This window comes from Panicum virgatum, chromosome 9K (assembly GCF_016808335.1).
Source record: "Panicum virgatum strain AP13 chromosome 9K, P.virgatum_v5, whole genome shotgun sequence".
Taxonomy (NCBI): Eukaryota; Viridiplantae; Streptophyta; class Magnoliopsida; order Poales; family Poaceae; genus Panicum; species Panicum virgatum.
Window position 1 is genome coordinate 3,277,892 of NC_053144.1, and position 14,407 is coordinate 3,292,298.

At 48.4% G+C, this 14,407-nt stretch overlaps 2 protein-coding genes across 2 annotated transcripts; both read right to left on the reverse strand.

The window, feature by feature from the left end:
- Nucleotides 1–796: 796 nt before the first annotated feature.
- Nucleotides 797–2,839, reverse strand: LOC120649381. The gene is made up of 2 exons (XM_039926170.1): nt 2,224–2,839; nt 797–2,148 (listed from the first exon to the last, which is right to left on the reverse strand). Exon 2 carries the CDS (start codon nt 2,038–2,040, stop codon nt 1,165–1,167), a length of 876 nt encoding a protein of 291 aa, XP_039782104.1. The 5' UTR covers nt 2,041–2,148; nt 2,224–2,839; the 3' UTR covers nt 797–1,164.
- Nucleotides 2,840–10,363: 7,524 nt separating this feature from the next.
- LOC120649382 lies at nt 10,364–12,854 on the reverse strand. Its single transcript, XM_039926171.1, has 3 exons — nt 12,705–12,854; nt 11,041–11,796; nt 10,364–10,740 (listed from the first exon to the last, which is right to left on the reverse strand). The coding sequence occupies exons 2-3, from the start codon at nt 11,698–11,700 to the stop codon at nt 10,621–10,623; spliced, it is 780 nt and encodes a 259-aa protein (XP_039782105.1). The 5' UTR covers nt 11,701–11,796; nt 12,705–12,854; the 3' UTR covers nt 10,364–10,620.
- Nucleotides 12,855–14,407: the final 1,553 nt, after the last annotated feature.

Consider the following 14,407-nt stretch of genomic DNA (forward strand, 5'->3'; position numbering starts at 1 on the left):
CGCAACTTATTGGGTGTCCACACACAAGATATGCTTAGAACCAGAAGAAAATGTTGAAAAACATCCAGAATTGCGCAGAAGAATTTAAATATATAATTGGAATATGAATAAACCAAAGATGACCAAACGGAACCAGATTCAGCATTCGATGATTAAGTTATTATCCGAAGAACATCAGGACACTCATCAGAACGACCAGCTTCCTACAAAAGATAAGCACATTCAGGTGCCCACAGATAAAAGCACAAAAGAAGAGTTACAAACAAACCTTGATGCTCACGTATGCACGTGTCTTGATGCCTTAAAACTTCACTTCAAACTTTTGCACAGGTTCAACATTATATCTAGATGTAAATTTGATCTTGCTATTCAGGTACTATTGTAACAGATGACAAAGAGGGTAACAACAAGAAGCAACTCAATATTTTGTTGCACACTGTTGGCGAACAAATAAACTGTATCGGAGCTGAAAAATAACTCAAAATTACAGAAAAATAAGTGACATAAGAATCTCCTTGCCCAGTTGTTTTTATCTAACATAAGGATACTTATCAAGATGATCAGAGTTCTACTAAAGATAAGCACGTTCAGGTGCCCAAAGATAAGCACAAAAAGGCAGCTATCAGTATTACAAAGCTTGCTGCTCAGGTAGTCACATGGTTTGATTCCTTAAAACTTCTAAATTTTCCACAGAATAAAAGTTATATTGAGATGTACTCTACAGTTTTCTTATCCAGAAGAATTGAGTGATCACAAGACAATAAAAAGAAAAAGGAGAAACAACAGACAACTCAAATTTGTTGGACATTACTATCATTGACAAATAAACTGTATCGGAGCTTTGATATACTTTACATCATGACGACATTCTCTTTTTTTGAGAATTATCACTGTTGAACTATTTGATCATCAGAATTATCCTCACTTAAGGCACAAGAAGGGAGAGAACAGAGTGCCAAAGTCACTGGGATATCACATAATCTTGCCAATCATTCAAACAAAGAGTTTATAAAAGATGGCAAAACAAAAACAAAGTGAAATGAAAGAACATATATTGGAGAGCCTCCATAGCATTCTGATGAACAGACACTTCAACAAAACATCTTTTGTTAGCACTAAAGAAAAGGAGGCAGGTGCAGAAGCAAATTGTGATCCTGCAAAAACCTATTCAAGCTTCCATGCATGCAGGATCAACGAGAAACCAAGACCTTGCAACTGGGACTCCCTAAAGATCTGCGAGTATGACCATGGCAGCGACTTCTCAGGTGCCTGGCATGTCTGAAACATGAACACTGCATTGCTTGCCGTCGATCCAAAGAGCCAACTGTGGACATCCCAGAAAACCTCCACAGGCAAACCATCAACGAGAATTGTCTGATTTCCCCTAAATTTCCATGCCAGGCGCTTCACCTGCATCACGGGCTTCTTATCAACCCTTATATCGAGACATGGATCCTTCAGGCCGACGGTATCGCACTCGATAACAATGTCATGGAACTGGCCTTTGTCACAGAATTGCGCCTTAGCAGAGTAGACCTTCTTGCCGTATATGTGCTCCCTTCTTGCCACGAACGCAGCATTCAGCATCGACCGGTTGGCTCCAGTCTTCCTGTAAGCATCCTTCTTCATGTCACCGAGCAAGAGCACAAGCTCAAGGTCGAACACCACTGCAACATAGAACCCCTCCACTGGTTCTGGCCCGGCACCAAACTTGGCGCTCGAAAGGTCCCAGAAGATCTCAATCTTGCCATCCTCAACGTCGAGGCTCTTGGACCCCTTCTTCTTGGAGAAGAGCCACGGCTTGATGTCCGCCTTGCACAGGCACTGGCCGGACAGGTCGTCCACGCCGATGCTGAGGCCCTGCCCCATGAGGCTCTTGCTCCACGTGACCGAGATCACGCAGGGCCGGCCCGAGAACTGCGTCTGGTAGAGGCAGGTCACCAGGTTCTGCGCGGCGCCCTTGCCGGCGCTGGACGACGACGACGACGCGTCCGCGATCTGGACGCCGCTCTCGCCGAAGCAGGACGGGAAGTCCCTCATGGCTCGCTCACTTGGGCCTTTCAGCGAACACCTGGCGTGCAGGAGCCCGCTTGGATCACAGCGCAGAGCTCCGCCCTTCTGCTCTTCTCACGCAGCAATCCACACCACCCGGCGAGCCCGCCTCTCAATGCCGGGGAAGAGAAGACCAACCGCGCGCAGATCAGTAGAGGTCGCCGTCGAAGATTGCTCGATCCAGCAATGCCGCCACCGCCGGCCGCAAGATCCCACCCTTTACTGCAAAAGGCAGCACCGACAACCGCCCAGAAAGCAAGGGGCAGCTGAGCGATTGATCGCAGAGCAAGATTCCCTCACGACGCCACCCCCTTCCACCGTAATCCAGCGCCGCGAATGCGGCAACCGGCCACGGTCGCCGCGAAACCGCAGCGACGGAGCAATCTTCCGCCGGGATTTCTTCAAAAGATGGCTCAGGCTTCCGCCTTTATGCCACAGCAGCGGCACCAGGAACGGAACGCGAAACGGAAGCTTTCCCCCAGGCGAGGCGAAGGCCTTCAACTTCGAGCCAGAAGAAGCAAGCAACCACCAGAGGATGTATGCACATCCATGGGAGAGGGGATTGAGAGGAGCAAGTGGGTCGAACTCGAACACTAGCAAGTAGCAACCACTCCAACCAGTGTACAGACTAGAGATGAGGGAAGCAAGCGGCCGCAGCGGCAAGGAACTCACAAGAAGTAGTGGGCGGAGCTGGGGGAAGGGGTGGAGGTGGTTCGTGAGGAAGGAGACAAAAGGTTAGTGAGAGAGAGAGAGAAGGGATACAGTACAGCCATACAAAGATACAGCACACACTAGACCTGGGCATGGGTCACCCGACCCGAACAACCCGACCCAACCCGCCCGAAAAAAACCCGACCCGACCCGACCCGAGCTATGTGGCGGGTGGGCGCGGGCCGTATTTTTTGACCCGCAACAATCAACGGGCCGGGCACGGGCCGTGATTTTTGACTCAAAACCCGACCCAACCCGAAAAACCCGACCCAAAGGCCAAAAAACCCGACCCAACCCGAAAAAAAACCCGACCCGACACGCCCGCGCAGGGTGCACGGGCCAACCCGACCCGACCCGGTGATAGGTACGGGTCGGGCGCGGGCCGTCCTATGCGACCCGTGACCCGATCTTGACCCGACCCGAACCCAACCCGACCCGACGTTTGCCCAGGTCTAGCACACACTGGCAGCCAACTCTCCATGGAGGGGAGAGGAGGGGCATCCGCATCCCGCATCAGGAATTCAGGATTCGGGGCAGGAAGAGGCGAAGAGCTGCAGCCGCTGGCTGCTCCTCTCTTTTTGTGATCGCTGCCATTGCCCAGTGCTACTGTTACCACTAGGCACTAGCTACCAGTACATTTTAGACCGTGTTTAGTTTTTTACACATAAAAATTGTGTTGGAATCTTGCTAATTTGAATTACTAAATGAAGTCTATTTATAAAATTTTTTGTATAGATGGATTGTAAATCGCGAGAGGAATCTAATGATGCTAATTAATCTATGATTAACGGATGGTTAATGTAGCATTACTGTTGCAATCATAGATTAAGTAGACTCATTATATTCGTCTCGTGATTTACAGCCCATTCATACAAAAAATTTTATAAATAGACTTCATTTATAACTACATACATGTGTTCCAACATTCGATGTGATGTTTTTTTGTGTTTACGGGGTTTACGTGTAAGGATCTAAATAGTGCCTTAATGCTAGGAGAAGAACTGCCTTGTGTGATCTTGTACAGCAGAAAGATCTCTTTTTTTGGGAACTACAGCAAAAAGATCTCGAAAATTGAGATAATGAATGGTCGGACAATGAGGAAAAGAAATCAGTCAAAACACTCGAACCCTTCGTAGCCATTTAATTCCTACTGTCCTATGCTCAAGAAAATTCAGACAAAGGTGAACAGATGACAAATTGCTCTAAAAATACAGTCTTGTTTTATCTCATGAACACAATGAACAATTTTTTTTTCCAGTTGCTATGCTGCACTTGCAGATTGCACATGGTGCCACTTTCTTCAGACTTGCCCTCTATTGCCTGCCTGCCATGAGAATACCAGCTCCTTTTCTGAATTTTCTTTTCTGGGAGAACCGCTTCACATGCATTACAGTGGAAAATGACTGGAGTATGCGCCGCTGCAGCCTACAGAAGTACTACTTTACATGTACACCGTGAGACCATCTCTCTTTGTTGTCTGGTCTAAAAAAATAGGCATGTATCTCCCTTTAGGGTTTTTTTTCACAAAAAAAATGTCCGTGAAGCATCTCTTGCCCCACTTGCTCACGGCTTACATACTTCCTCCATGCTTGGCTTTGCTACGAATATTCAAATGGAAATGTTGGGTGACGCGTGCGTTCTCAATCATTGCTACTACAAACCAAATTTTTATACAACATTCAATAGTTTTATTGCATGATTGAGAATGTAAACTATACATCAGCATGTCATTTCAAAAATATTCCATCTAAGCTATCCTGATCAATAGTAAAAGGATAGTGTTAAGGTGCAATTAGCAAGTTGCACTACTACGACTTTCGATTTTATGATGCACCCCCGTGTTTTATGTTCATGCATGACTTCATGTGATTAACAAAAGCATGCTTATAAATAAGAAGGAAAGAGAAGTGAAAATGCAGGTACACCGTGGTACCATGCAGTGAGGTAACAGGAATCAATGAGAAGGACAACGGTTTTCTTGGATCTGGGCCCATTTCATCTCATCTGCTAACTGCACGCCCACGAGGGCGCATTTATTCACCTCCTGGAGATCATAGTCATCCCCTCTTCGCCCTCAAGCAAAGGTACCCAAGAACACAGTTTCCTCTTCATTCACATCACATTTTTCTAAAGATAGATTCACTTCAACACAGTTTGTTCTTGACATTTTTCTCACGTCAGCTCTTCAGCACAGTTTCCTCTCATTGAGAAGTAATTTTCAAAGTTTGGTGCATTGGAGGAGCTGATAAGAAAACGAAAGATCAGCAGTGCGTCCTTAGAATTTTAAGTCCCAAATTATGTTCCTACTTTGTTTTATTTATGCAAGCATATGTGTTTTTATGTGAAATGTATGAGCCAGATGCGCAACCCTTTATCTTGCACCTACTTCACTCATCAGAACTAAATCAATAAGAAAGAAAGGCGACACTTATAAATTATACTGTGGAGTAGCTAGCACACTAACGCCATGAGGGTACAAACTTGTTTGTTCGTGGAGAAAGAGTTGTTTAGGGTCCCATCTCAAGTTCTCAATTAATTACTCACCTAGCTAGAGCCAACTACTACCATCATCAATCATGGTAGGTGTTGGTGTTCAGTTGCCATTTCATTTTTTCCTCTGACAGATCGTTAATATGACTCACAGACTCAAATATGAAAAGAACTCTACTCTGGTAGAGTCAAATGTGATTGTACTTGGAGCAGTGCTCGGCCTACCGTTTTCAGTCAACTCCGGAGAGGCTGGCAAGACCGAAAACCAAAGAAGATTTGACTGGAATCAGAAAAGTTGCATGAATTTCATCCGGATAAAAACCGAAGTTACCATACATCCATCTACCAGTGTGATCGCTAGAACCGAAATTCATTGAATTTTGGCTAAAATCCGAACCCTGACTTGGAGTTTACTTTTGTGAATTGTAGTAACCAATAGAGGAATTTTAACACGCACAATACTACTATTTGGTAGTATGTAGTATAGCTCTTCGCATCCAACCTTTTGCTGATATGATAATGATATACCAATTGGAGGAAGGAGGATGGTAGGTATTCATAGTTAGTTCCAAAAATGGAGATGCTAAGAATTCGAAGAGTCAAAGAACAAGATAGGCACCTGAGTTGTTGGACTCGAATCCTGGTGAACCACACACAAAGGTTAAAGAAAACTAGAGTGATCTTCACACAAGATATATAGCAGTATCTGTGCTTCAAATTGCTGTGGCTTCGACGTTGTCACCTCGACTAGTGACTACAGAATGCACTCAAATCTTGAGATGATGACTTGGTGACACACCACGTTAGTCTAAGACTGTGGCGTTCCCAGTAGGATCATCATGATGTCCATTCATTCTGGTTGTCACCTTGCTTTCTGACCCTGCTGGCGTTTTTGGCGTGTACAGCATCATGTGCAAGCAGACTCAGGGCTTTCGCCAGAAAATCTGTGTGCAGCTGGGGATCGCAGATAATGATCTCCCAGAAAAAGTTAAGGGCAGGAGAACACTCTTTGGCGTGCTGATGATGGCAACAAAGATTGTGTGCTACTATAGTACATGCCTGCCCTTTTATATTAGTTTTGGACTTTTGGTACAGATAAAATACTTCAGACAGAGAAGTGATCGATTGTTACCCAGAATCACTCTGAAGTTCTTACTTCCTATTTCATTTAAAAAAAATAGTTCACAGATATTTTGTCAAGGCTAAAGGGAAAATAGAAGAACTCCGTATTTGCACTTTGATTTACCTGTTTTTTTTTGTCGTTTGGTGGGCATTTTGTTTCAAGCAAAACAAGGTCTGCTTGCTCCCGGTTCGGTGGCAATCATCGCAAGAAAAAGGCTAAAGCAAATGTCTTTACAGGAAAAAGCCTCCCTATCAGTCCGGGATAAAAAGTGTCAGGCACGCTAATGATGGTTTTGTTATGATAACTGACGGAGCACTTGCAGAAGTAGCTGTAAGGAGCGCCAGATATTGCAAATCAAGAATGCTTTTTTTTCCCTTCTTCTTTCTTGGAGATGATGACAACCCAACCGTTTAGGGTTAAAGAAACTATAAAGAAATCATCTTAACTAGTTCCATGGACACATCTCAAGGTATCGTAATTATGAGCGCTGTAATGCTCTTATTTCAGAGCGTGTCTGCACTCTGCAGTAGCGCGGCAAGAACTCCATTGAGACTCGAGGAACTTTTCAGGGCACCACAGCATGTACAAATAACATTCCCAAATTAGGGTCGTCAGTTCGTTCGAGTTTGTAGATTGTTACAGTCGTTTGCTTGTTTCACTGTTTCAGCCTAGGTTTTGAAAAAGCTACAAAACGATTCATAATTCAAAGGCCAAACAAACCTTACGTGCGCCTTCAGGGCTTCACACACACCTCTGCGGCCAGTCATCAGCAGCATGAGGGCTAGCAGTGACAGACAGCACTGATCTGAAACCGAGAGATGGAGACTGGAGAGACGCCAGGCGCAGACACCATACACGGCTAGCTAGCTGCCCTACGCGGCCAAGTCAGCAATGGCGGAGCTTGACCTTGAATTTTAGACAAATGAGGGGGGCCACTCTTTTGCTACAATAATAAACAGTAGCCATTTTACTATTCACGTAGTGGAAATTTTCATTGGCCAGGGGGGCCAAGGCCCCCCTGGCCCCAATGAAGCTCCGCCCTTGCAAGTCAGGGCACAGGCACGCCCCGCACGCGCACGGCGTGAAAAGCTTGAGCTCATGGTGCCGGCCGGGACTGGACACTGGAGTTTTGCTTTGCTTGATCTGCACTTATCCTCCCAGTCCCACAGGCCAACACTGCCTTTGAACCTCTCTTTTATTTGGGTAGGATAGCTGGACTGGAGATCTCGATTGCAGCCAGCTACTGCGCAGTCGCACAGACACTAAACATACAGCAGGCCGGATACCATGGAGCACCAGGAGCTGGAAGCAAGAACAGTGTTGGATCGGTCGAGCACCCGGCTCCGGCGACAGAAAACGCTCTGTCCCCCTGTCAGGATCGGAGTCGGAGGACACTCCCACTCCCAGTGCCACGATCGAATCCAAGGCATGCGTTTGCTTAAGCTAGACTTCACCGGCATCACTCGTGCTGGCTTGAACTACTGCAGCTCGCTATCGTACATGTCATGCGTGGCAGCAACAACAGCATGATGGGGCACGGGGAAATGAAATCCTGCACTTTTAATTTCAATCCTCTGGTCATTTTGTCTTTTGAGAGCGCTTTCTTTGCCTTTTCTGCTGCAGGAGCTCGTTGCTTGCTTGGTCAGCTGGCGGCCAGCCGGCCGGGTCTCCCCTTTCCCCGGCCGGCCGTCCCGTCGCCCTCAACTCCGGCCGTCGTCTTCGCTCGTGCATGCATTGCAGTTGCAGTTGCCAGCCATGTATACATACACGAAACCAATCCCAAATCGGCACGTACGATCCTGCCTATCGTCGTGCGCCGTAGAGGATCCTGAGGAAGTTCCTCCGTCCTGACACCGATCGATCAGGTGACCAGATCTTGGATGGCACAGGAATGCTTGCAGGCATGTACATACCAATCCAGACCAGATCGATCCCCATGGCGATCCGATCACACTTCACAACAAATTAAACGCACGCGTGCATGAACGCAGGGTGCTGATGCGATGGATGCTTGGAAATAGACGAACCGGCTGAATCGATCCATTGATTAATTGCAGCTGCAGCCCGGAGGGACAATCCATAATCCATTGCCTGTCGTTAGACGGAGCTTTCCTGCCTGATCGATCACACGATCGCCGACGGGGACGTACGGACCGGACGAGCACGTGGTGGTTGATTTAGGCAAGGTTGGCATCGATCAATCACTCCGTCGTCAGTTGGTCAGTCGAATGGAATGGAATGGAATGAGAGATAGCTAGCTAGGGGCCATGAACGAGCAGCCGACGGACAGGCACACGTGGAGGGGCGCCATGGCTGCGTTCGACCAACGGACCGGCGATCCTTTCCGCAGGTGCGCGCCTGGATTTGTCCTTCTCCCGCGGACTCGAGCGCCGCCCGGAGGATTCTGACCGATCGGTCTCTTTCCGCCGCCGACGGTGCGTCCATGGCCGCATGGTGGCGGTGGGAGTACTACTGCCACTGGAGCCTGCCGCTGACTGACCCACCGACAAGGCCGGCTGACCGGCCGGCCTGCCGCCGGCGGCCGCAGCGCCGGATCTTCACGGGGAACACCGAACAATTTACAGCGCGCCGATCGATTGCCGCGTCGCTCCAGGAAATCTCCTGCGCCCGAACAGTGCGTCTGCGTACGGGGATTCGGTGTATGAAATCTGAATGCACCTCGACGTCGACGGTTTCCTGGTGATCTTTTCATCTTTACGCCGCGCCTCTCCCTTGAAACCCTGGTTCAGTTGGGTACGAGCATTCATTGCTCGCGCCAAAGATGGCAGTAACACTGACAACGGCTGCTCGGCTTTGATGTGGCCTACTGGCTCGCTCCTCTTGCATCCATCGCATTGAAGGAGCAGCGCTGTCAGTTCGTTGAGCCGCCAGGCGCCAGGGGCAGGGCACCATGATCTGACCAGTTGCCTGAAAGGGTATTGATCGCCAGCGAGATGCCCTAACCCTAGAGTGGTAGTCTGGTACCACGCCATTATCAGTCTGTCTCGCCTCATCAGTGAACACAGCACTGGAACGTTGTGTGTTCTACACATCACCAGCCGAAGGTTGGGAGGAGCAATTGGAAGAACGAACATTGGAAGATTCAGTACATTTTTTTTAGATAAAGGAAATGAAGATTCAGGACATGTTAAGTACTAGTGATCGAGTCACAGTTTTGCACCGCAAAATCGCCATTTGCGTCAGTGTTTTGTTATTCTTCATTTTTTATGCTTTTTTATTTGAGAGAAGAGAAGATTGCGACAGTGTTTTCCGACAAAGGGAAAATTACAAATGGGCTTGGGATGGGACGTGCCGAAAGATGGGCCTTGAATAACCGAAGCCCATTGGGCTTGAAATGGACGTCGCGATGCCAAGTGAAATTCCCGCGACGATCCAATTATTTTTCGCTGAATTTTTCGAGGAACACGGCACCTTCCAGCGTCGGCGTCAGGAACAGCGGTGTCAGTCTCATCTCGCTGGACCCGTCCCAGCCATTGCTGTCGCAGGAGCACAGCTCAAAGATGCTTTCGAGGCTGTTCGGCTTATTTAGGCTTGGCTTATCTCGACTTGTCTCAACTTATTTTCTCTCACATAATATTATTTATTCTACCAGTCCTATATTATTTATGCGGTCAGCCGAATAGGACGGAATTCTTATCCTCTGTCACATGGATGCCAGATCTTTTGCCGTGTTGCCCTTCCGATCCGATCCTTGGACGATTAACTTGACATTTTCCTAGATTTTTTCTCAACGGGGTTTCTCGGGACTTGGATCACGGGAAAAAGAGAAAGATCACTGTCGGTGGCGCGTGGCGCCCTGCGATGTCCTAGTCGACAAATCAACATTTGGCACTTCGACTTGTAACCATTAACTCTGTAATGGTTCAGCTTCTTGCTGTTAATCAATCGTATTTCTTGTAAAAAAAAAAACAGTTTCCCTTGGCGTATGGCGAGGTTCAGTGAACGGTCATGCACAGCCAACAACCATGAAGCCATCAAACAAAACTTTGCATCTGATTTCTGTTCATTTCTGCACAATGATGTTCTTTCAATTTGATCTATTACATATAGTATTCACATCTAGTAGCTGGAGCAGGAAATGTGCATGAGGCTAGAGAATGATGGTGTACGCACAGGTGACCAGCAGCTGGGCCCTAGCCAACACAAAGAACGCACAAAGCAAACACACAGGATGGTCTAGTACTAATCACGCCTGAAATTCCAAGTTCTGACGCATCACGGCATCAGAATCCCTGATAGTACCCGCCAAATGGTATGCTTGCCCGTGCCGATGATGCGCCTCCCATGACCGACGACATGGTCTGGTTCAGCCTGGATGCCTGCTGCACAACTTGCTGAATCCTCTGCAGATCAAACAAGCAAAATTCTGTCAGAATACCCCCATTTCTCTACCAGTGCATTAGCAGCCACTAACCTATTCCAAGATTCCATTCTGCAATAATCTGGTAAAAAAAATCCAAAGATTCTTTTCATTATTTTTGCACCAACGTGGCAACGTATAAGTGAGGTTTAAGGCTTCAAGTTTTAAAAGGATGAGTAAAGTATAAGCAAGCAATATCTTAATCCAAGAACATGCCGTTAGGAATGTTTGCAGGTGTTAAAAAAGCTGAATTGCTAGAAGGCATCAGGGAAGAGCCACGAACCTCGTCGCCGGCATACATCTGGCGGTGAATCTTGCGATCCTGCCGCTTCTGCTGCTGCAGCTGCTGCTTGCCTCCAAGCAGCAAGATGAAGAACGTGGCTGCTGCAACCCCAAACGAGCAGAGCGCGCCGACACCATTCACCCTCAGGTTCCCCACGCTGAGGCCAGTTTTGCTGACGCCTTCTTCCTCCCGAGCACACTGAGCATCAGGTGCAGCAGCTTCAACAAGCACCTCTTCTTGATCAGCCTCCTTGACACAAGCCGGGGGTCTGTTCATCTCGTCATGATCTTCCTCTTCACAGATCAGTATCTCTGTCACCTTGCTCATGAACTCCTCTTGCTTCGGCTCGGCCGGCACGACGAAGATGTCCTTGAATTCGGTGGCCGGATCATGGACACAGGCATCTTGTGATGGTAGCAGGAGGACGGTTTCCTTGTCCTCCCCCTCATCGGGGATGCAATCATAGGGAGGAGGGTGAGATGCAGCGGCGAAGTGGTCCATGTCGATCACGACCAGCTCGGCGCCGAGCAAGAGCTGGTCCTTACCGCCGACTGCGCCATGGCCGCCATTGCTGCAGTCCTCTTCAAAGGAGTTCTTGTGGTCAGGCAGGAGCTCCCAGTCGTCAAGGCTGATCGCATCCATGGAAGCCTCTCTGCTCATGGGCAAGTTTGGATCAGGGATCTATATAGCCGGACGCTTGCAGGGATTGATACCTAGAGTAGTCAAGAATGGATGCTTCCCAGGAATCAACACAAGCACTGGCGGACCCAGTGGGTGGCCAGGGAATGCCGTGGCATACCCTAAGCCAGCACTTCTCTTTTTAATGAATTTTTTTACTGTGATTAATAAAATTTGAAGTACAACTTGACAATTATATTGATGACACTAGACATGAGGACATTTTTATAGGTCTTACCAATCTTGTTGACCTCTCAGTTCTAGTTCAAATTGGGAGGCATAAGGTTTATGATATGGTTTACAATCTTCTAAAATTGGTCTTGCTTCTACTGGTGGCAATATTTTTTTCAAAGCCAACTTTTCACTAGTACAAATCCAAAAGCACTTTCTTCTACTTTTACTGGCTTTTGGCCATACAAATTACCCACTTGCCATTGATTATGTAGATACCGATTTGTATTCTTTTTTTACGTCGCTCTCTCCTCCCTCTCGCGACCGCTTCCTCGGCGCCCCCCACCTCTCCTCCCACCAGTGCACTACAAGCCTTGTCCGGCGGGTGCGCGGCCCTGCTCTGATGAGCACGCGTCTTTGCCCTCATCATCATTGAGGCTCCGCGCCCTCCCCACGCCGCTCCCCTCGCTCCCTCTTGAGGGCCGCATCGGGATGATTGTGGATGATATGTGGGTTATCTTAACAGTTTTCTGAAAAAAAATATAGCTGTCCAACCAAATGACCTTCTGATTTTCACAGCTGTTTTTCTATGGCCCACAGCTCACAACAACTTTTCCAAAAGTCACAGCCCAACCAAACACACCTTTAATGTGCTTATACTATTTATATTGTAATCTATGCAAATATTGAACCTAATTACATGTATACCAAATTGCTCGTGAAATTTTTTATTGTGCACCGAATTTTCTAGATTGTACCGAATACCGACATGGCATACCCTAAGTTTCAATCCTAGATCCGCCACTGAACACAAGTGGTGCTATGGAAGGATACTTTGTGTTTTCTGGAGGGAAATTACTGGAGAAGCACCAGCGGCAGTGGGAACAGGGACACTTGTTGGAGCAAAGGAAATGGCAAACCAATTTTGAAAGAGTTTGTGTGTGTTTGGGCTTAGCCATCATTGCTGGTAGGCGACAAGGGTGAAAATGTTCTTTGGCGCCTACCTCTCGGGAATTCTATCTTCCTTCATTTCTACTTAATTCTTTTTCCCCCCACGCTCTATGTGATCCAGTCAGGCCGAAAATGCGAAATGTTAGGCTGGGTACTATTGGCTAAAATTCATGGATTAATTTATCGTCGCCTAATACGCCTTGTGAAATCTAGTTAGCATGAATATATCAAATAACTTTAGTAAGAGTTTTCTGTTGCGCCTAGTGACTCCCAGTTTAAATACCACATCCAAAAGTATAGAAAAAGGGGTTTTTTTGATTGGTGCCACTGCAATTTTCGAAGTTCTGAGATATGCCATTATAATTCACGTATTTTGAATCGTGCCATTACAATTCTTCTCTTCTTTGAACCATGCCATTTTATACGTCTTTGATGTTCTTGGACCCACTCGCAGACCCGTGTATTTTCGTATGGTCCAAAATACCTCTGTTACTTCTCTCCCTTCCCTCACTGACGTGTGGGGCCCACACGTCAGCTTCTCCTTCAACCTCACCTCCACCGCGTTGCTCCACCTCGCACGGGCCTGCTGCCGCCGCGCCCTCACACCGCCGTGCCCTCGCGCCAGCACGCCGCCGCCGCGGGCTCGCCTGGACCTCGCACAGGCCCGCTGCCGCCACGCCCTCACACCGGCACGCCGCCGCCGCGCCCTCGCGCCGACTCGCCACCGCCACCGCCACCGCCTCGCTTGGCCTTGCGCTGGCACGGCGCCGCCACCCTCCCTCCGCGCCGCGCCGCCGCGGATCCTTGCTCTGCCCACACCCCGCGCGAGCTAGGAGCCGGGCCGCCGGTCTTCCACCCGCGCTCGCCTCGCAGCTGCCCTCGCCGCGCCACCCTTCCTCCACCCGCGCGCTCTCACCTCGCAGCTGGCCTCACCGCGCCACCCTTCCTCCGCGCGCACGCGCTCGCCTCGCAACTGGCGTCGCCTCCAGCAGGCGCGAGGGGAGGGCGCGGTGGCAGCGTGCCCGCGCGAGGGCCAGGCAAGGCCGGCGGCAGCGGGGGAGGAGCTCGCCCGGTGGGGGATCAGGACGACGGCGGCGGCATGGGGGGCAGAGGTGAGCAGCGCGGTGGAGGTGAGGTTGAAGGAGAAGCTGACGTGTGGGCCCCACACGTCAGTGAGGGAAGGGAGAGAAGTAGCAGGGGTATTTTGGACCATACGAAAATACACGGGTCTGCGAGTGGGTCCAAGAGCATCAAAGACGTATAAAATGGCACGGTTCAAAATACGTGAATTGTAATGGCATATCTCAGAACTTCGAAAATTGCAGTGGCGCCAATCAAAAAAACCCATAAACCAAATATACACAAGAAAGGAAGATATGCACACCAGTTAAGAACGGCATGTACAGGCGACATCTGTTCTGATGCTTCTCCATAAATCCAACTTAAGATAGCGACTAGAGATAGCAATGGTTGATCAAACAGAATAGTAAAACTCAGAAGAAACCTTAAATTTCAAATCGCCAGAGGAAATAACAAAGTCACCGAGAAAGAAAGCTTTTCAGATTTC